The sequence below is a fragment of the Psilocybe cubensis genome, chromosome 2 (genome assembly GCF_017499595.1).
Source record: "Psilocybe cubensis strain MGC-MH-2018 chromosome 2, whole genome shotgun sequence".
In the NCBI taxonomy this organism is placed as follows: Eukaryota; Fungi; Basidiomycota; class Agaricomycetes; order Agaricales; family Agrocybaceae; genus Psilocybe; species Psilocybe cubensis.
In genome coordinates, this window is record NC_063000.1 from 1,608,188 (window position 1) to 1,629,372 (window position 21,185).

The 21,185-nt window shown below is 46.4% G+C and overlaps 7 protein-coding genes across 7 annotated transcripts; 3 read left to right on the forward strand and 4 right to left on the reverse strand.

Moving 5' to 3' along the window:
* Positions 1-10: 10 nt before the first annotated feature.
* JR316_0002020 (uncharacterized protein) lies at positions 11-720 on the reverse strand (the record flags this gene model as incomplete). Its single annotated transcript, XM_047887815.1, has 2 exons — positions 11-451; positions 520-720. 2 exons carry the CDS (start codon positions 718-720, stop codon positions 11-13), a joined length of 642 nt encoding a protein of 213 aa, XP_047752738.1.
* Positions 721-1,393: 673 nt separating this feature from the next.
* On the reverse strand, positions 1,394-4,641 carry JR316_0002021 (Suppressor of hairless protein-like protein; the record flags this gene model as incomplete). Its single annotated transcript, XM_047887816.1, has 6 exons — positions 1,394-1,809; positions 1,866-2,693; positions 2,745-2,933; positions 2,999-3,402; positions 3,459-3,569; positions 3,629-4,641. The coding sequence occupies 6 exons, from the start codon at positions 4,639-4,641 to the stop codon at positions 1,394-1,396; spliced, it is 2,961 nt and encodes a 986-aa protein (XP_047752739.1).
* Positions 4,642-7,615: 2,974 nt separating this feature from the next.
* Positions 7,616-9,357, forward strand: JR316_0002022 (uncharacterized protein; the record flags this gene model as incomplete). Its single annotated transcript, XM_047887817.1, has 6 exons — positions 7,616-7,962; positions 8,022-8,257; positions 8,326-8,404; positions 8,459-8,563; positions 8,618-8,660; positions 8,713-9,357. 6 exons carry the CDS (start codon positions 7,616-7,618, stop codon positions 9,355-9,357), a joined length of 1,455 nt encoding a protein of 484 aa, XP_047752740.1.
* A 1,923-nt stretch (positions 9,358-11,280) lies between these two features.
* On the reverse strand, positions 11,281-13,822 carry JR316_0002023 (uncharacterized protein; the record flags this gene model as incomplete). Its single annotated transcript, XM_047887818.1, has 9 exons — positions 11,281-11,341; positions 11,404-11,642; positions 11,691-12,157; positions 12,213-12,262; positions 12,328-12,429; positions 12,964-13,178; positions 13,249-13,568; positions 13,623-13,672; positions 13,737-13,822. 9 exons carry the CDS (start codon positions 13,820-13,822, stop codon positions 11,281-11,283), a joined length of 1,590 nt encoding a protein of 529 aa, XP_047752741.1.
* Positions 13,823-14,562: 740 nt separating this feature from the next.
* Positions 14,563-15,576, reverse strand: JR316_0002024 (uncharacterized protein; the record flags this gene model as incomplete). The annotated part of the gene is made up of 4 exons (XM_047887819.1): positions 14,563-14,617; positions 14,673-14,914; positions 14,967-15,334; positions 15,396-15,576. The coding sequence occupies 4 exons, from the start codon at positions 15,574-15,576 to the stop codon at positions 14,563-14,565; spliced, it is 846 nt and encodes a 281-aa protein (XP_047752742.1).
* A 352-nt stretch (positions 15,577-15,928) lies between these two features.
* On the forward strand, positions 15,929-16,505 carry JR316_0002025 (uncharacterized protein; the record flags this gene model as incomplete). The annotated part of the gene is made up of 3 exons (XM_047887820.1): positions 15,929-16,147; positions 16,209-16,287; positions 16,354-16,505. 3 exons carry the CDS (start codon positions 15,929-15,931, stop codon positions 16,503-16,505), a joined length of 450 nt encoding a protein of 149 aa, XP_047752743.1.
* Positions 16,506-16,923: 418 nt separating this feature from the next.
* JR316_0002026 (Serine/threonine-protein kinase ppk15) lies at positions 16,924-21,058 on the forward strand (the record flags this gene model as incomplete). The annotated part of the gene is made up of 9 exons (XM_047887821.1): positions 16,924-18,105; positions 18,158-18,354; positions 18,415-18,550; positions 18,621-18,880; positions 18,935-19,047; positions 19,096-19,177; positions 19,228-19,484; positions 19,540-19,673; positions 19,733-21,058. 9 exons carry the CDS (start codon positions 16,924-16,926, stop codon positions 21,056-21,058), a joined length of 3,687 nt encoding a protein of 1,228 aa, XP_047752744.1.
* Between the last annotated feature and the right edge of the window lie 127 nt (positions 21,059-21,185).

A 21,185-nucleotide genomic window follows, 5' to 3' on the forward strand; every position in this document is an offset into this window, starting at 1 on the left:
AGAATAAGCTCTAATCCTTGCTACCGTCTTCTGGTACATCTTCCATCTGGACAGCGTGTTGTTTCCGGTGGCGAAGAGATTCGGAGCCAAGATCGGTGAGGTCGCGACGACTGAGCGTTGGTGAAGGGGGTAATGATGCTGCTGGCGAGAACACGCCCACCCCTGACAACTTGAGACTGCTTTCTCCTGCATAGAATACCGCTGGGGGTTGCGAAGAGAGACCATCGTTCGCTTCCGAGATCGAGTCCGACAAGGGACTACGCATTTTGTTGTGAAGGTTGTGGTCCACACCTGAGTCGGAGTCACTGAAGGCGGAATCTGAGGCCGGGCTGATGGCACCATTGAGCATGATAGAAGGTGTCTGTAGGTGAACTGTGGCTTTGTCGCTCGTCGAAGCTTTCACGTCATCGACTACTCCAAGAGTCCTGGCTATTCCATATGACGCGATGTCCTATAAAATAAATAAAATAAGGCTTCAGTTCAATATATACATGATCCCAATGGGCAAAAAAACCGCACCAAAAGTCCGAGAATGATAACTGGCAAACTGATGAGAACGGCAAGCACACGGCACGAATACGCGATTGTGGCCACCCATGAGTCTGGTTCATAAAACCACAGGTATTCAAGATAGTATGCCCAGATAGTTCCGGGTATTGTTAAAATCGGGATTTGGGAAACCTGGGAGGTGAACTCAGAGGTATAGAAAGTTACGTTCATGATTGTGAGTTTTCCCGGAATTGTTCTGGATGAACCGGTAGAGAAGGTCGAAACGATGAAATGTTTCGTTGGAGGTGACGCGGAACGGTACTGTAGTTTTATGAAGGCGTTTTTCTAGACTTGCCTGGAGCTTAAAGGTGAGATGAGTGTAGTCGTTGTTTGAAAACGGAAAAGACATACATAACTGTGAGGGGATTCCATGAGTATCACATGATCAAGCATTTGATGCAATGGTCATCCGGCCCTCTAGGGGCTACTTGGCTCACGGCGCATAACAAAACAGACAACAAAGAGTTCATCAAGCAGTAAATTCATATCTCACCAAATCATCGAAACAAATAATTGAGGAACAAACTTGCATGAAGCGATATCTTCTTAATCCTGCTTTGATTTTGAATTTTTTGCGGTAAACAATTGATAATTTTGTTTACACTGTCTATGGAGGTTCGTTAAACTTCATTCCGTGATAGCAATGACATGCGTCGAGCATGGGTAGCAAAAAGGGGGGATATAGGAATAGAAGTGAGGTATCATGTCCGATCTAAGAATACATGGGCGAGAGATGCAAACGAAATAACAGAGTACAGATCCAGCAAAAAAAAAAGATATGAAAAACAACACATGCTGAAACAAATGGCGAATAAAACAACGACGAAAGCAATGCATAGAAAGACTAGGGATATGTGGTGTTCGATGGGAAAACGACACCGTCCGATCGGATGAGGATGATCGGTCGTCGCTTGACGATCTGTGACTCTGGTGGGAGACAACCCAGAACCTCGGTGCAGCGAACCTCGACGTAAGGCGACGGCTCCGAGCCAAAGAAGACACTGACAGGATCGGTCTTGGAGAAGTTCTCGCCGTAAACGGTGAGCATCTTTGAAGCATGGGGGTTGGGTTTTGAAAGAACAGCTCGTGACGATGCACAATTTGATTTTGGTGCCTCTGCAGCACGATCGGGGGGAAGGTATTTCACGACGCCGGGGAATGGTGTTACAGGTTTAGAGGGTATAGGGAAAGAACCGGTCTGTGGAGCGTGTTGGTTGTCGAAGAGAATGGGGGGAACGTAAAAGTTGTAGCGAATTTGGTCTATTCAAGAAATGTGAGTAGAGTACTTTGATGTAAGTTTAGGTATTCCGACTAACCTGTGCCAACTATTGTCCAGACGCTGGTTTCGCCAATGTCAACTTGCCAAAGTGCACCTGAGGATGCTCCAGAATCGCTTGAAGATCCACGACGAGAAGAGACGGATCCTGCAGAACTTGGCCTCCTGCGACCTTTACCGACAGATTTGGTGATACCACCAGCACTTGAATTCGAGCGTTTTTTCTTCATGACACGACCTCCGTCGTTAGAAGTCATGAACTCAGTCGCAGATGGAGACGATGGAGCACTATCAACTTTGCCAGGATGAGAGAAGTATTCGTTGGCACTGGAAGGACCCGCGGTCGGCGATATCGGTGAACCTGGCATTGTAGGGGAAGTCGCACCAGCGCCGTTCGCAGTATTCCATTGACGACCATCGATGGGACGGTACGTGTTAACTTTCTCGCCCATGCAGGACAGGAAGGCGCCAGTAACACCGGGTGTGCCGGGCTCGGGCATGCCTTTGCTGGGGTCATAGACCTCAAAGGCAATTTTGTGCAGTTGGGACACTGGGTCGCCACATACCTCTCCAGGGGAGCAATAATGGTCGGCGATACCCTTCGCACCTTCTTGCAGACCACCACCAACAACAGTGGTTTGATGATCAACCTTACGGATAATGAGCACGGGACTAACAACTCCCGAGGTCAGGCACTGCAAAACGACTGTCTGGTTATAGTATATGGGAATTTGTGAACCATTGTTCGTGAACGGAATGGCGTTAGGCGGAGGTGATGGATAGTCGGCTTGTGGTGGGGGAGGTGGCGGCGCATCGAGACCTGCGCCTGCAGGCTTGTTGACATCAACGATGTACATGACAAAGGGGTCTAAATCGGTTGTAAATCTATGAAAATTTGGGACTTAATAATGTTGCTTACCCCAGCTGGCCGTTCGCGCAATAAACGATGGAGTGGTGGAGCGCGAGCGCTGGTCGAGACCCATCAATGGAGCGCCATCTGATCCTTTAAACGATGATCCCGAACCCGAAACGCACAGATACTTCGTAGAAACCGTTTGCGAGCGCAAACGATGGAACAGAGAGATAGTCGAACCATGGTTGATGCAAACTACAAAGTTAACAATAGATTCAACACATCAATCTTTCATTAACAGTTCGGAAAAATTTACTGACGTTCCAAATTTTTGGCACTCTGCCTCTTTTTGCTAGGTTTGCTGATGACTTTGATTGGTCGGCTTGGAAAGACACCAATTACTCGCTCAGGTTCGTCTTCTGATGCGGGAGCGGTAATTTTGACAAGCGCTTCCACTTTCTTCTTCTTCTCGTCGACGTCGGAGATAAAGAGCTGTTTGCCGACACAACGTCCGATGTATGTTGTACCAGCAGGAGGATCGCTAACATCGAAAGACTTTCCAGACGAGCCAGTCCATTCAATCGTGCCCTCTTGTGGAGCAGGTTCCCCGGAGATGGAAACTACTACTCGTGGTGGACACAATTTTGGTTCTTCTCCCCGGCGAATGACATCTGTCCACCAAGAATTGCCAATCATTATGGCAGTGGGTGGCGGGCAAAGGAACCTGGAAGTTTCATATCGTAAACAATGAGGAGATGTCAAAAAACAAAAGACCCTAACCTTTTTTCGGTACCGTAGGACTTCTGTGCGACCTTACTCGACATCACAATCACAGTTCGTTCACCAAATGCCAGACGATTTGGTGTTCGTACATATTGGTCGAGGAAAGGCCTATTAATTGAAAAGTCAATTGGTTGGTGTTTCGGAATTAGAACAGGGTTTTCAGTTACCTAATGAATGTCTGGAGGTCGTTGGAACCCATCATGGGATGGGCCTGAAGCTTCATCCGTGCCAAAGTCTCGTCGACAGCGTGCATGCGCATTTCAGAATGCGAATTGCTAAGATAGTGCATATCATCGTAGGGCGATACAGGACTCTCGCGGAAAGAATTGGTTGCATGAGGAGCGACCCCCCGCATAAGTTCGGAGCCATGACCATTGGACATATGAGAGGGCACAGGCCCTGATCCATGGGTGTAACGATCCGGGGGGAAGCGTCCCAATCGATCGTTGAAGTGTTGCATGGCAGAAGGACCAAAGGGGAGGCCATTGTTTACGCCAATCGCATAGTCCGAGTCTGGATATTCAGAATGATATCCATTGCTGCCAATCCCAGGAAGCCTCCGCTCATGGATATCGGCATAGCCTGGAGGTGGGTAGTCCTTACCGGCTACAGAAGGAGGAAATCCTCCTGGATGGTGCAAGTTACTGACAGAGTCAGAAGGTGTCAATGGGGAGACTTTGCCGCTGCTAAGATTGGTAATAATATCATACGGGTTGCCATTGGATCCATTGAAAGAGGGAACAGAATCAGAGAAAGACCCATGTGAATAGATGCCCTCCGAGTTCATTCCGAAACCGTGACCCAGGGAAGACGAGGAAGAAGCGTTTGTGCGGTAGCGCTGTGAGGTGAAGGAAGTGGGGGAATTGGACTCTGGAAATAGACCGTAACTTGGGTGGTCAGGACCGTCCATTGCTTCTGCCTGGTCATAAGAATGGTGCTGAATATGGCCGTTCATATGAGGGTGGGTCGGGGAAGAACTCTGATTCTCAGAGCTGTGCATGAACGGCTGGTCAAGGTCGCTCGGAGGATAAATGCTATGGGGTGGCTGGGCGGTGGTCTGTTGAAAATCAAGCGACATCTTCTTGTCCCTAGAATGAATATGGTCTGGATGGTCCCAACGGGAGAGTTCTGAGAGAGTTGGACGAGATGCAACTGGAGAATGTGCAGAATTGTCGTTCATGCCACCTTCTGATGGCGGTGCGGCGTATGCCGTGTTGTGATGAGCGCTCTTGGGGCAGAAAGAGGAGTTGGTGGTGAAGCGGCGCTTAGTGGCGGGCAGAGGGATTCTAGGAATCGTAAATGTTGATGGTCTTTTATCAGAACAATACCTTGCGCCGAACTCTATTTCGCCCGTCTGACATGACCGCGGAATCCGAATGAGATCAGAGATTTACCTCCGTTTCTGTAATGTTGAAGATTTTAGTCACACTGCAGAGATTTCCCCACATTCTCGCGCCTCTTGCCTGTTCAGCCTATCGGTTTCGTGCGCTTTCCGCCCTTGTTATGCAATGCTCCCCCGCTCCGAAATACTCACCCCAGCCCCCGATTGGTCTGCCCCCAACATATCCCCCAACACCCACGTGGAACGACGATGCCGAGTGTCGGCGGAAGAACTACACCAATCTCCTCGATCACTTTCCAGATCTTGAATAGCGTTTCGGCTTTTCCCGACACCGATATGTTTTCCAGGATTTGCATCCATTTGCTTTGCGCCAAACTCCTGGCGGTCCACCGATCCTCCTCTTCCCCCTCAGGTCCAAGGTCCTTACTCGACGTCCTCTGAACTTCTTATAGCCACCGTCCTCTCTCTCCAGAGCCAGCCATTTCTCCCCAGCGTCGATCCACTGCACTACATACCATACCTCTACTTCGGCCCCATTTCATCTACACAATAAATGACCTCAATTTCTTGTTTTCATTTTCATTTTCTGCCATAACCGAGCCATTTGTGCCTGTATTTGATGGAGTGGAGAAAGTGCTCTTTTTGTCCCAGTCTATCAAACGTCTTCATCACAGACTGTTGGCACCTTACAAATATCTTCTCTCAACAAACGGTCACAGACTCTCTTCACGGACCCATCCGAGAAGAATGACGGCATGGGGACCGCGCGATTTCAATGTTTATAAAACTAATGCACACATGGCTATATTTGAGCATGCGTCAGCAGATTGCGGGCGTGCCTACTTCGCCTATTCCTCATTCTTTTTTTATATCCATGCGCTAATTACTGTACTAACCTCATCGTCAAACTTGGAAGGGACGAGGATGTCCTCTGCATTCTCTATGCGTTGTCTAAAAGACCGGCGGCTTCATAATAGTATATCAGGCTCGCATGACATCCCCGAATGTTGTCGAAAACCGTTTCATTACAACAATGATATCAATCGAACAAACGTCTTTATAATATTTCTTCGTACAAAATGTACGTGCCTGATCGACTTCAAAAGGTCCAGTTAAAGTGACGGGAGCACAATGCATGTTTGGGAGTAGTCTCCCAATAGCTTGTCACCCGAGAAGCGACGAGTTGTTCAAATACTGCGCATCGATGCAATATTCATAAGCTGAACAAGTAGGAAGGTGTACAAATAAAAATAGAACTTATCTTGCAACCATGTGCCATAAGCGCGCCAACCATTGACAGTGCAACAAAAGGAGCTAATTCGAGTTTAGGTAAAGCATTACTGAGGTTACATACTGATGCCGCCCGTGACAAGTTCTGATGTATCGCTGAAATCGACTTTGGAAGGTGATACCCTGGAAGGATCCTGCCCGTTTGCGTTGTGAGGGTCTAATGAATGACGAACAACATCATGAGAGTTTTTCAAGCGCGATGTTTTCCGCCGGCATAATCCAAAGTACCCTGAACGGGTGTTACGCTACGTCTAGTGCTGTACTCATAAAATGAATTGTCCCTTGATGCGAAGAGATAAGTCGGATAAGATTGACTCGTACTAGGCTACTCACTGGCCTAAATATCCTTTGACAGAAACCGGAAGCCGAATTCGGCTCAATTGGAATCCTGATGCTTGTCTTGCATCGGAACTCCGAGTCCGTGTCTGCCTATGATTAGAGCCGACATTAGTTGAGGTCTATCACCATACTTGCCAAAGGATGGAGAAATCTGATGGATGGAACCCTCTTGATGAAAAACAGATTGATAGACAGCATCAAATTCAGACCGAAGAAGATATGATTTATCAATTGCAAGACGACATAAAGATTTGGTCCAATAACGACAGCGTGTGTCGAAAATAAAAGCGCAAAAAAGATAACCTAGACGTGCCATTTGCAAACGGACGAAAACATATTGATGCTTGCTGTCTGATCTGCACTATGCCTGTCATCTCTAGGAGAGATATGTACAACTGGCGCAACCATTGGCATATACAGCAGGGTCGGGGATGAGCTGGTCTGAAGACATGACAGGAACAGGGTACAGATTGGTTCCGTGCAGGCCAGTCCACAGGGTTTCACATTTTACACAATGCCGAAGTACCAATCGAATAGACAGACTAGAGAGGGCCTGCGAGGATGACAGGAGAAGAAAGTCATCGGATACTTGTGGGTCGAGTGGCTTCGGGGAGTAGTAGACGTAGACCGAGACATTCATGTTGTGCAGGGCTCTCCTGACAGAGCAACGTAGTAGGTGAGATGGAGATGAGACCGCAGACCATTGGAAGAGATGCAAAGCGACGGAACGCGGCGGCGCAGACAACAACAACAACAACTGAGAGAGGTGACATGAATGCAAGAATATATCTTGATCTTCAGTGCAGCATATTATGCGTCGGTGATCACAGCCAGTGGCAAAAAAAGTGGGTCGGCAGGCAAGGAAGAGGAAAAATGTAGTTCGAGGTTGAAGGAAAAGCTTTGAAGCTGAACAAAATTGACTGTGACCCAAGAGGTGACGGTGACTGCAGACCGCAGGCCGGCTGTCTAAATCTGGCTACATCCCGCTCACCAACATCCTTCGTTCACCAACCTCTCTTTTTCCCCGCAAACACCTGCTGGTCTGCACCAGGCAGCCGTTCTCTCTTTTCAGGTTGCTGGTTGTAAATATCTATTTCTACTGCGATCCAGGCCACAAAAGAGCCCAGGTGGTTCTTTGTCTGATATCTAACGCCGTCACCACTTGCCACGAGTTTCGGGCAGAATGTCAGGGCCTTCCTACCGCCTGCAAGCACCACGACCACGGCGGCCTCCATCTCCGCTAAACTTCGACAATTCCTTCAAGCCCACATCCGTCGTCAGCACCTTTCATGACTCGCAAACTCTTCTCTACGACCTTCCTTCTACCGTATCTATGTCCCCACCTCCCACAAGTCCGAGATCGGGTGGGCGTGTGATCTCGCCGACCTCTCCTTCGTTTCCTGGGCGCTCTTCGAGAGGTCCACGTAACGGCAGGCCAACTCCTCCTCCAAGCAGTCGAAATAGATCAGCTACACCGTTAGGAGTTGCCCCGAGTGAACTCGAATCCTTCGCAGAATATTGCCGTGCCTGGTAAGTTTTGTATACCGTGTTCTTAAGTAAATGATATTTACTTACTTGCATAATTTTAGGTACTATTGTCAGGACGATAACTCAGGCCGCCTTATGACACAAACACTCGCCACTCTCCCTCCTTCACAGCGTGCTCCCTTCTCTCGATTACAAGCTTCCATCCGATCAGCCTATCATCGTTCTGTGAACGCACGTAGACATGCTGAATTCCAAGCCCATCTAAGCGCCACTACACCAGGTGGCTCCCTGATGCCCCATGCCAGAGCAGATCCTCGTTCGAAGGCTGCTCAGAAAGGTCTGTCAATATGTTATCCCCGATGTCATGTAATCATAAGTTAATCATCTTTTTTTTGCTTTGATAAGAACGTTATGAGCGAGCAGAACGCTTCATGCGCAATTGGTGCAATACAGGTATGCCTGGTACTAAACCATTTTTCGAGGCGTGCGTATATGTCTTTTACGATAATAGTTTGTGTTATAATGAATTTCTTGGCAGCCTGTGGGCCGTAATGCGATTGCAGGTCATTCCAGAGAATCTTGGTGGCGCAGGAAAATTCCGCATTGAATGGGAATTTGATGACGCTGTATTCAAAGAAGCAGCGTAAGTACAAACTATATCAACACCTTTAAACCTTTCGCTCACGAGGTTTATCAGTGGGAAGGACTTCATGCTCGAAGCGATAGATTTTCTCAAAGGGGTTTGTCTCTCCCATGTAGTGAACTGAACTATTTTTTAACTGCAATCATCAGGTACTAGCATTCGAAGAAACGCCCTCAATAAAGATCTCGAATACTTCCTATGGCCACAGAAAAGATTTGAGTCTCCCCGCACTACATTCTCGCGCGCAGTCACATCCATCTCCTTCCCATCAGAAAGCTATCGACCCCGCTTCAACAGTGCAACCGAAACGCGCTCGAGCTCCGAGCGATCCATTTTTAGACGCCCCTCAATCTCGAACCCTTGGACCCGCCTCTCATTCACCGAATGCAGAGTCAATACTGACCTCTGCAGGCACCGATGGGGAAGAACCCCCTAGTCCTGTTGCCGCAGATGGAGATACAGCGACGAGCCCATTTTTACAGGAAGAAGATACCTTTGATAATGCTGACGAACAATATCTTCGAATCTGGACATCTCCTGATCTTACCAATCCCGAACTCCTACAGCTCCTTGAATTATTCCCCTCATTTGTATCTCGACGCCCCTTGCCTCGGTTTCCAGTGTCTCCAACACGACACGTGGATGTGGAAGAGGGCGAAGACGACGGACTCGAGGGAAGACAAATCCGTTTTGGGACCGGTTCTATGTGGGTCAGTTCCAAAGAACGTGGCGATTCTTGGGAAGGAGGCTGGTGGACTAAATTTATCATGTGGTGGAGAAGAATCTTTTGTTAACTGACTGTTATTTTTTCTTGTCTTTTATCGTTTCACAACATGGACATCCTTCACCCGCAGTACAACGATTCAATTTCCTTCCCCCTTTTCTGCATCTCATCAAGATCATCCTATGGCATATCTTTCCTTCATTTTTTTCAACTTACGGCCATTATCAAAGCTCGCTGCATATACCCCCCTTGTATATCTATCGAAACTCACCGAGCGGCCACCACCATTGAGGAATGCAACTTCATTGGTTACCAACTGTCCCCTTCCTCAATGCCTCACACAGGATTCTATAACTCTATCTGTGGAGAACCGGTAATACATTATTTGAAATACCGTGTCATATCCTGAGAATGGCAACAGCTGTCTCGAACTCGTCATTTCACCACCCAATGTATGTAATGATTAAACTTTGGTTACGGGAGAGCAGTGCGGCGTGCCCGCATGTGGCTTTTGAGCATCCAAAGAAATGTGACATTGGGCAAACCATATTCATTGATTCTATTCCTGGTAAATATAATTGAAATTAATCCTCAATACTCCCCATCGTCCAACCTCAAATTCCATTTTTATAGCATCGCCCCAGGATGAGTTGTTGCGTGGTCGGTGATGCCGAGTTCTGCTCTCACTCGCAATTGAATCTGAGGTTAAACGTTTGGCAAATGATATTAGATTGACTGTATAGTACATGACAGCATTCTGTTCAAGAGAATTTCCTGTATTTTTTCCACTCTGTCAACGGCATTGCAGAGGAAACTTGAAAGACATCGGTTAGCGAGCAGCGTGTGCGATTAGTGTCTCCCACTCGTGTCCTGTCAGATATCGACACTTTTCTCTCCATATAGTATGACACTCTCACTAACTCTTCACTATGTTGATGCGTGCGCTATGACCCCCCAAGGTCAAGCATCGAGGGAAATTCATTCAACCATCGGAGTGACCAAATCAGGCAAATACGAAGGTAAACTTGACTTTCTGCGGTGACGGCTGGCCGGCGACGGGAAACACATCCATGTCAGTCTCTAAGTAAAAACGTAGGATTCCGCCAGTTAGTGACGTGATAAGGCGTATAATCTCCTAAGTAATTAGTTCAATTTATTCAGCACTATTGTACATCTTACTCAGGTTCCTTGAAGCCATTTCAACCGGCGCCTCTTTTCGGGGGCGGTTTCCCAAAATCCACAATGCGCCACACAGATTTGTACCACGAGGCATTGTACGGAACCTGGCTTTCAGACAACTGAAAAAATGGCTTGGCAAAATGTACAGTAAACATCCCGACACGGTGTTCTCGCTAGGTTTTCTTGACTGGAAACGGGATGCGTGACTAGAATGCCGACGACACCACATTGCAATCATAAATTCACCCTCCGCGTCAACCCTGACCTATGAGTCTATCCTAAGTAGTAGAAGCGATCACGGAATATGAATTCTACAAGAACATGAAAAAGTATACATGATATCGAATACACACTCGTTACTCAATCGTGGTCTCATGGGCGCTTAAGCAGGTTTAAGGTGGTACGGAAGTAGTGCTGGTACAAAAACAACCCCGTACCCATACGCAACTCGGTGCAGAAAATATATTAAACGACAAATGCTTCCATCGGTCTTACAAAATTGCCAAGTCGTTTTGGAATATTTGTGTTTCACAGTGTCCGAATCTTCATCTTTTAGCAGGAAATTGAATGAAAAAAGGTGAATTATAAAAAACCAGGTTACACTGTATTTCGCTGCGTGTCCCTGATTTTCGTATATGCTCGGAAGACAAAATTCTTCAATCAGCATAGGTGAGGTCGGCAAGCGTCCGACATGGCCAAAATTTTTGAGGTTTTGTGATTTCTGAGAGTATCGATTAAAGAAAGGGTTAGGAAAAAGGTTAGTAGCAAAAAGGTCGTTTTGTACATTGTTGGCCTAAATTCAAGCAAAGAGGTGTCATGATTGTTGCTCGTAGGCTTCGATGACTTCTTCCAGTTGCTTCTCGCGTTCTGTCAGCCTAGAATGGTCAAGATGAGCATTATCCTAATAGCTTTGCGCCTGTACACTCAGTCACAGTACCTTCTAACTTCATCTTCAAGATATTTAATCCGCTGCTGAAGGTGGACCAACTTCGTATTTTTCGCATCCCGGCTTTTTTCTGCGGCTGTTTTCCTTGCCTCAAAATTTCTGATATGCTCTGGAAGGGTTTCCAGGCGTCGTATCATACCAGAAACTGCATTCATGGCTACATCCGAGGATTCCTCTTGACCGATCTCTGGCGTCATCTGGGTGGTTGAAAGACCATTGCTACTTCGTGCCTACTTTTAATCAGATTGAGATATATTTCAAGTATCGAGGCGCCATACTACCGCATCTCTTCCCGGAACTGTAGAAGTATCTTGGAAGGGGTCTTCGTTGCTATCAGAGGCTACTGGGTCAGACGACAGACCACAGGCGGCCCCGCCTGGGGCAGGATTGTCGTATTTTATATTGGCAACCGCAATGGGAGGTCCGAATTTGCTGTTTTGTGAGCTAGTGGTTGTCATTACAGACTCATTTGGAGATGGACTAGCTAGAGTTTCTTGAATGATCTTTAAACGCTTTTGGCTGCTTGCAAGCTTCTCCTCGCGGCTTGATATGGTAGAAAAGGTTCTCTTTGGCGTTGGGGTCGATGGTGCGTCAACGTTTTGATACCATTGATCCCATGACTTGGTCTGAGATCCGATAGGCGTTGAGGGCGCATTTGCCTCTTGTGATAAAGGCTCAAATGGAGTACTTTGTGATGACGAAGCAGCTTGAGGTTGCGAACCCGTAGGTTCAGGGTCTATCCAATCTGCACAATGAAAAGATAAGTAGGTTCGAACAATGCAGAATTAAGCGTCAAGTACCCGTGTAATTACAAGAATTGTTCTCGGATTCAGGACACTGATGGAATCGTCTACGAAAGAAGTTCTTCATCAACTATCATTCAGCATCCGTCGGATGAAGGCGAATGTTATCTACCGAAAAGGTGGCTTCGCCATATGCCGAGTTTGTAATGCAAGATCGTGAATAGGGCATTTCTTCATCAGTGGCCAAGGAACGAGACTTTGCTTCAATAGGCGCCTATGAAATGTGTGAGAGAAGATGGTAGTGAGAATAAGGCAGGAATAAGGGTTTAATAATGCTCAGGGGGCGTGACCTTTCGGTACTGCCGGAGGCGCGTTGAAACGTTGACGCGTTAACCAGTCACACTATAAAACATCCGACAAGAAAGTCACGGCCTTCCCATGTTTGAGGACGTCCATAAATTTCTGTGATGTACAAACATGATGATGCGGCATGCTCACGTCGCCTCGCCGCCACGACAACGCTAAAATGGTACAAACAAATGCGACACGCTTGCCATCCTTTCAATGGGATAGCAAAGTAGTGGCATATTGGGAGTAGAGATTCACAAGGTGAATATTCCACAGGTTAACCTCCCTCCAACAGATATCTAGGGACGAGAGCACAACTGGAACGAACTCATATCTTCAAGATTCGAACCGTGTATCGATTATTTTTTCAAGTTCTTGCTCTCGGGTTTTCAATCTTTAAGTCCATAGAATTAGCGATTATACCACCTTGCAAACCGATGTCTTGTGGAATGCCACATACCTTGTTACTTCAGCCTCAAGCTTGTCCACTTGCTCCTGGAGACTTATAATTGCTGTATTATATGCTCTACCGCTGCTATCTGCATCCGACTTCTGCTTTTCCAGCTTCTTGAGGTAGGTGGGGAGTGCTCTGAGCTGTCGAATCATGTCAGAAACCACTTCAAAAGATAGATCTGGGACGTCATCGCTTCGTGAATTATTTCCATGGTTTGGAACCTGCACATTAGTATGTTATCATAACCCGGGTAGGTCATCAGTAGACAGTGATAAAAGTGTCGAAACTTACAGATGCATCCGTATCATTAAATTGGCTAACTTGACTCCCCGCTAAGCCCATAGGTTTTAAACTCCCATATATTGAATGAATTGAAGAAGCTGGCTTTGCAGGTGTCGTTGGGATCCTACTTATACTTGAACCTAAATCAACATCCGAATGGAAAATATTGTCCCGAGGACTGTCCTGGTTCATGGCGGAGACATTCCTTGAGGCAGGGGTTGGAGTGGAAGGAGATTCAGGGAGGGTTTGACTAAAGGGCATAGAAGAATTGGGAGTAGGAGGTAACATGTTTGGCTGCGAGAGTGTATTCTCTTCAGGAGAGACCCATTCTAATGAAGGTCGAATCTCGAGATAATATCAATTCTACAAGTTTCACGACTGACCAAAAAAGTTACATTGTTCGCCTATTGGTTTAGAGCATCGATAAAATTGGCTGCAAGCAATAAATTTTATAATTAGTAATCGAACTGGATTGTAATCGAAGATCGTTGATGTACCGAGGTGGTTGCTTCTTGGTCCACCATAGCCTAGCGGGGAGATTGTGTCCCGGGCAGATAGGGGTAGATTCATAGTTGTTGTTCATGGTAAAACTGATGGCAAAGGATAGATAATGATGAAAATGTGGAAATTAGTTCTGGCTTCTTTCTGCATGGTATCCAATTTGAACGAATGGATATCCATGTATTAATATAGATGTGTTACCAGAGAAGATAGAACGGAACACTGACACGACAGTCCAAAGGTAAAGGGCAGAAAATCTTTGGAAAGTTATTAGATTTTTAAAGGCAATTCACATTCCATATATTCGCTTCTGACTTGCATTTGGGTGTCCCAACGAGGTAGCTTGGCGGTAGGGTACTTTGGGAGAATGGTATCAACGTACGGAAGGAAGGCAAGGTATATAAGTACATGTTTAACGTTCATATTTGTTTCCCCGTGCCGCTCAGATGCCGATTGAAGTGTCGGCTAATCCCGCTTAAACTAAAACTTAACTCAGACTGTACTTGATCATCGAGTACGATGAATAAGTAATGCTGATACTGGATTGGTGGTAAATATAATTGATAATCTGCTGTCACGCACTAACAAACACTCAGTTACAAGCGCCCGTTTTCCCTAAATATCCATTGTATTCAGGTCAGATTTCTAGATTGAATTTAGACAAATTTTAAAGGCTACACGCTTTGGTGGAGGCGAATTAGTATACAGTAAGATTTGTGGCGACTTGATTTTAATAATTAAATAAATGTCGAGAGTTCAAAGCTTGAAGTTGAAGTTGTTAAACTTCAAAAAAGAGCAAAAACATATCGATTTGCTTCACCATCATTGTTCATATGCAGCGATGACCTCTTCGAGTTCTTTCTCGCGTGCTTTGAGTCTAAAAAAATGCCATGTTAACAGTATAATGAAGAAGAAGATATAACTTCACTAACTTCTTAACTTCTTCTTCGAGACTTTGAACGCGAGTGGTAAGGCTTTCTATCTTCGACTTTTTGGTGTCGCGGCTTTTCTCTGCGGCAATCCTCTTCCTGTCAAGCTTTTGAACATAGTCAGGGATGACATTGAGTTTATGAACAACATCTCTGATAGTCCCAAGGGACATATCAGTACTTGGACCACTTTCGTCCCCAAGTGTCTCTTGAGAACTACTAGAAATCATTGCTATCTTGTCGAGCTAGAAATAACCTCATAGCATCAATACAAGAAAAGATCATAGGCACGATTACCCACAAGATCCCAACCAGTTCTTCGAGGTGGCATTTGAGACCAGGAAGAACCCCAATGACTCGGACCGGAGTTGGTGTTTTGATTATTGATATGCCTATAATCGCTTTCGTTAAAATGGTAATATGCATAGCAAAATGGATTGTCAACCGTAAAGATTCTTGAGACCCGAAGGCTTTGGAATCTCTGGGCCGCTTACAATCGTGGGCGTGTTCATCTTCCAAGTCCTGGATGTTCCGCTTGATACTCAATGCTGGAGAGGGAGGAGAGCCAGGATTAGTTTGGCCGAAAGAACATAGACCGGATGTCGGCGTAGGCGGCAAGGTAGAAGTACGAATCTCCGGTGTACGCGGTTCACTATCCACCCATTCTATATGCCAACACCTGGTAAGCCATATGATTACTTTGTTGGTAGACTCGTATCTACTCACGGAAAAAACTGCACTGCTCGCCTATGGGCTTAGAGCATCGAAAAAACTCTCTGTAAACATCCGTTTCAATCAATAATTCACGAACTTTACAATATAGAGGAAGTTGAAGCGTGTTTGCTGCATACGTACCGCCCACTAGTTCCCTCTCTATGGGATGTGTACAATTTGGCCAGGAGACCATGGGCAGTACAGTTCGGAGATTGGTCGATGTGTTGGTTTGAGTGTCTGAAAGGGAATGCAACGAGAAAAGATCGAAATAAATAGTGTGGTAGTTTCACCAGCGTTTCAGTTTCGCATCCAAAACTGGCATCGATAGTGTCACTCCTAGACTCTCATGTCTGGGAGAGATTTAACGAAACATCAAATTCAATGCACACAATTTTCAATGATGCTGCATGATGGTAGCGAGAAGACATGTACCACACAGAACTAAATATATCCGGCCAAGAATAACATGACCACATTCGTTTAGGGTGTCCTTTGCATCCAGCTTGCACGCCTACTTGAACCAGTATTGTCCACTCACAGCCAATATGTCGCGAGCCGGATTTACGACCAAGGTGCAAGTAAAGGTGTTGGATACCAGCGATCCATCGTTGCCTCCTCTTGTGCTACAAATAACGCAGATGGTAGATACTTACATGTTGTGGATTGGTGCCGCGGACAGCAACACAAACATCGGCAACGGCACAAACGCGGTACTGAACGGAAATCTATGCAAAGATTGGGCCTGTGCCATGCCACCTAGAGTTGTATGTTTTTTTCGATTTGAAGGGGTTTCTTGTACATGGGCTAAATTTGTTGGGCTGGCAGTCCGGTGCCCCTTCCGCAGCGACCTCTTTATTTCGATCATCAAATTCTGACGTTGCATTACCCATGGCACAGCGTTTAGGTAAGGCTGAACGGGATACTCACTGAGAGCATAGAAGTTTTCTAAGCCTTCATGGTTGTTTCCCAGCGAAACGTTTTCAGAAGCAGATCTTCTTATCTGTGGACACTCCTACCGACTTCAGGACGATGGGACAAGGACATCGACTGGTTTTTGAGGCAGAAAGAGGGATTGTAACTGCACTGAAAGAAATAGAAAAGTTGGAGCAGATCTCTGAGTGAATTCCAGTTCGGATAGATACCATTTTTGTGCCTCTGTCACATGGAAACAATTATCGGCTATAAACCTGACTAGCAGGTTGAAAGTTGAGAGTCTGACGATAATCGATTAAATCGAGAAGAATAATAATTGAGAGAAACCAGTAAAGCAACAGGACATTGCCAAGGGGTAAATAAGCCGAGAATTGGAGTGGAGGAAATCGGTAGGACAGACGACTGCATATCGATTAGCAAACCCTGAACCCCTTATTGACACAGCTCTTGACCGTCATCTGCCATATTCTACGCTCACAAGTTTTGGGACCCTGCCACACATCTCTTTCGTGCAATCCCCTTGTTTGCTGAGGGTGTGCTATAGTCTCGGGCTTGTGAGAGAGACATCTGATTCACGACAACAAACACCACATTCCTCGCCAGAAACATGTCCGAACCTGAACTATACATGCCTGACACAAACGAAAGCTTCGATCTTCCCCGTTGGCAAACCCAAGTCGATCCTCTTTCTTCTTCGGCCCAGGCTGCTCACACTGCTCAGGCGTCCTATCTGTATTCAGGCCCGCCTCCACCGGCACCGTCATCGCAACGCATGCACTCTGTACATCAAGGTCAAACACGACAGCAAACCCGGATTTCCCAGTTACTCGAGCAAGAACATCTGACTCCCGCCTTGTCAGCATATACCACGGGAGGACAGAGTCAGTTGTCTCGTAGTGCGTCTTTGGGAGGTTCTGCAAGTGGCAACTTATCGTCGTCTTCTCGTATTCGGCGTCATCATCAGTCTGACGATCTGGAGGGGGCGTTCAACGCCGACAATCAGGGTATAGCAGGGCCCAGGCAGCAGCCCCAAATGTCGCACAATTCATTCTACCCGACAAGTGTTGGATATCAGTCCCAATCGTTAACGGGAACTGCATCCGTCAATCCGGCCAACTCCCAGAATGATCAGTACACCGACATGTATTATAACACTCCATCCCATCCCCCAAAGCGTCTGCAACCAGGACAACACGATGTCTCTCCTGCGTCGGCGAATCGTGGCGGAAGGTCTCCTCTGCGGATGCCGAATACACCTATTTCGGCTTCTCCCCTGGAGCAATATCAATCGCAATATTCGCCCACTACAGCCACATATTCATACGGAAACACGGTTGATCAACGTACACATCCTACGACGTACCAAACTCACAGTCGTAACCATTCTCAAGTCAAACCAGAATCTGTGACCCCTCCAAACAACACTGCATATTCATCTCAGTCGTCAAACAGTGCCAGTTATACATCAGGCATGTCCATAAATTCATACCCAACATCGTACACCATGGATACATCGAGCCCTCATCCCCCAATATCTTCACACTTAAACACTCAAAACATGGCAATGAAGACTTCTCTCTCAAATCCTCCCACTCCTTTATCCTATATGCATTCGAACACCAGTCAAAGCTCGCAATACTACCCACAAGATCAATCAATGGCTATCGATCCTCCTCCAAAAAGAAGGGCGCCTGGTTTTCGCCGAGTGCGAACAGCGCATGACTTGCAACCAAGGCTCGACGTGACGCCCACTGGAAGGCGTATGGGCAGTGATGGAACGTATCTCTCTGTGAGCATTTAGAAACTTTTTATTCCCGTTTGTTTCTCATCCCTTCACAAAGCCACTGCGCCAACTAACGACTAATATTCTGGACACATATCGCATATGTAACCCTCAATTCCGTTACGAGTCCACGCATAATCCTAGACGTGTTTTGACCAAACCAAGTAAGCCGGCGCACAACGACGGTTACGACAACGACGATTATGATTATATCCTCTATGTTAATGATTGGTTGGGTAGCGATGATGGTCATAAGTGCGCAGTTCTTACTCGCTTCTTTTGATTGTATTATATATGCTAATCGAAATGCCTTAGGTATTTGATCCTTGACATTCTAGGGCAAGGTACTTTCGGCCAGGTGGTCAAATGTCAAAATATGAAAACACATGAGATTGTTGCCGTCAAAGTTGTAAAGAATAAGCCTGCTTATTTCAACCAAAGTATGATGGAAGTCACAATCTTGGAATTGGCGAGTTGTTTTGCCGAACAATGTGATGTAAAGTTCTGATCTGTACCTTCAGCTGAATAAAACATGCGATCCTAATGACGAACATCATATCTTGCGCCTCCGGGATTCGTTTATTCATAGGAGCCACCTTTGCCTTGTCTTTGAACTGCTATCGTCTAATCTATATGAGTTGATTAAGCAGAATCAATTCCAAGGGCTGAGTACACAGCTTGTTAAGGTGTTTATGGCTCAATTGTTGGACGCCATGACGGTGTTGAAAGACGCACGTCTGATACATTGCGACCTCAAGCCTGAAAATATTCTGCTAAAATCGTGAGTCCAGCTTTCTGCATTATCAAAGCTTCGCTGTCGTTGAACAATTCACAGACTCCAATCACCACAAATCAAAGTTATTGACTTCGGTTCTGCTTGTCATGAACGACAAACAGTATATACCTATATTCAGTCCCGATTCTATCGATCACCAGAAGTGTTGTTGGGTATGTCATACACAGCTGCGATTGATATGTGGTCTCTGGGTTGTATAGCGGTGGAGCTCTTCTTGGGATTACCCTTGTTTCCTGGGACTAGCGAGTATAACCAATTGACTCGGATCATTGAAATGCTTGGGTATGATTTTGCTTTCTCAATTTTAACGTTGGTTCACTGACTTTCTATAGCATGCCACCTTTGAGCATGTTGAATACAGGAAAACAAACAACCCAATTCTTCGACACTTTCGAAGTCTGGAACCCTGTACTCAACCAAAACGAGAAGAAATACCGGTTGAAAAGTATAGAGCAGTACTCACGAGAACATAACACCAACGAACAACCAGGGAAACAATATTTCAAGGCTACTTCATTACCAGAAATCATTAACACTGCACCTATGCCAAATTCCAAATCTTCACGGCAGGGCCATGAATTAGAGAAGGGTGTGTTGTTCTCTATTCCTTTGCTTCTTTGAACTCACTCCCAAATTGCTTTCAGAACTTAACAACCGCGCAGCGTTCATTGATTTTTGTCAAGGCTTGCTAAATCTCAACCCGGTTACGCGATGGACACCCCAACAGGCTCGGCTCCATCCCTTTATTACTGGAGAGAAATTCTCGAAACCCTTTGTAGTGAGTTACAAGTTGATGCCTTATAACTAGATAATATAACGTATTCATTACCCTACCAGCCGGATGGTTTGTCGGTCACGGCGCATACATCTGCATCAACTGGGTCAACGGATCCCAAACGCCCCTATGGAGGCCTTGTACCATCCCAGCCAAAAGGGACGAGGGCTTACACCGATGCTGCTTCCTACAACCAACACCTTGCCCAACATCAGGCATATACAGCGCAAGCTCAATCTCAGGCTGCGAACACTTTTCGGAACCCCTACATTACATCGCAAAACTCGCAACAGCAACACGCGTCTCCTTCCACTTATAATCCCTCGTCTGAACCCTCATATCAACCTCAGCAGCAGCAGCAGCAGCCCCCACCTCAGCAACCTCAGCAACATACTCAATATGTTCCAAATCCTCCTCCGACAGGACATCGTGGTTTGACCCATCAGAACTCAACCGGACAGCTCGCGACCGGTGGGACAAGTACTCAATTCGCAAGCCATGGAAGTGGCCCGAATATGGGTTCAGCGCATCTCTCCACTAATATACCTGCTAATCCGTATATTCCTAATTCCCGAGCGAGGGCAAACACGATCAACCAAATGGATACAGTCCCGCCAGCTCTTGCGCGGTTACAACATATGAACCAAGATATTATTGGCGGCCGTAATGCTCTCACCCCTGTGCTCAATCGGGACGACGCAATGCGAGAGTGGGAACGTCGACAAGCGGGAAAAGCTGCTGCTGCGCAGCCTTATCCTCAATTAGAATTGTTACAACAGCAGGCTGAGATGGCGGCTTCATCTGGTCTATCAAATTGGAGCGGAGGGTCAGGTCCACAGCAACGTTATCCTCCCCCCCCTTCCAAGCTTTCGCATGCTTACCAACCCCAGACTATATTAGTGGACGATGACAACAATACTAGAAGGGAAGCAGTCATGTCGAATGTCAGGACGTCTGGTCGCAGCGAAGGACAAAACCTCGCCTATGGGGGCTCCAACGTCATATCAAGTCCTCCCCAGGCTTATACAGGTAACATGAGTACTACAGGAAATCGTTACCCAGCCGGTTTCAGCCAGAATCAGGCGTCCTCAAATTTTGACTCGGTCGATCGAAGAGGGAACATTGCTGATATGTATGTGCCTATGCAGCCAGAACAGTATTCATCATACTCCGGTGCCCCACCACCTGCCTCTGCTACACGACATGCTATCCCTCCAGCACAAACTGTGCCCCCATCTTTCTATAACTCTTCGGTCATGCAATCGGGTCCGATGAGTGCCACTCAGACACGAAACCCGTTCCAATTGGGTGACGGATCGCAGGCGACGTCTAACGGTTCAAAGGATGTTCGGAGGGGAAATGGGGGAATTGAAAACTGGCAACGATGATTGAATGGAAGTTACTTTTTTTCGCACATTTCATGGTTACGTTGTACTGGTCTTTTCTGCCAACTTTTCTGCTCAATCTGGCTATAATCCACCCTCCTATCGCACAACTTACATGTCTGATCTCATT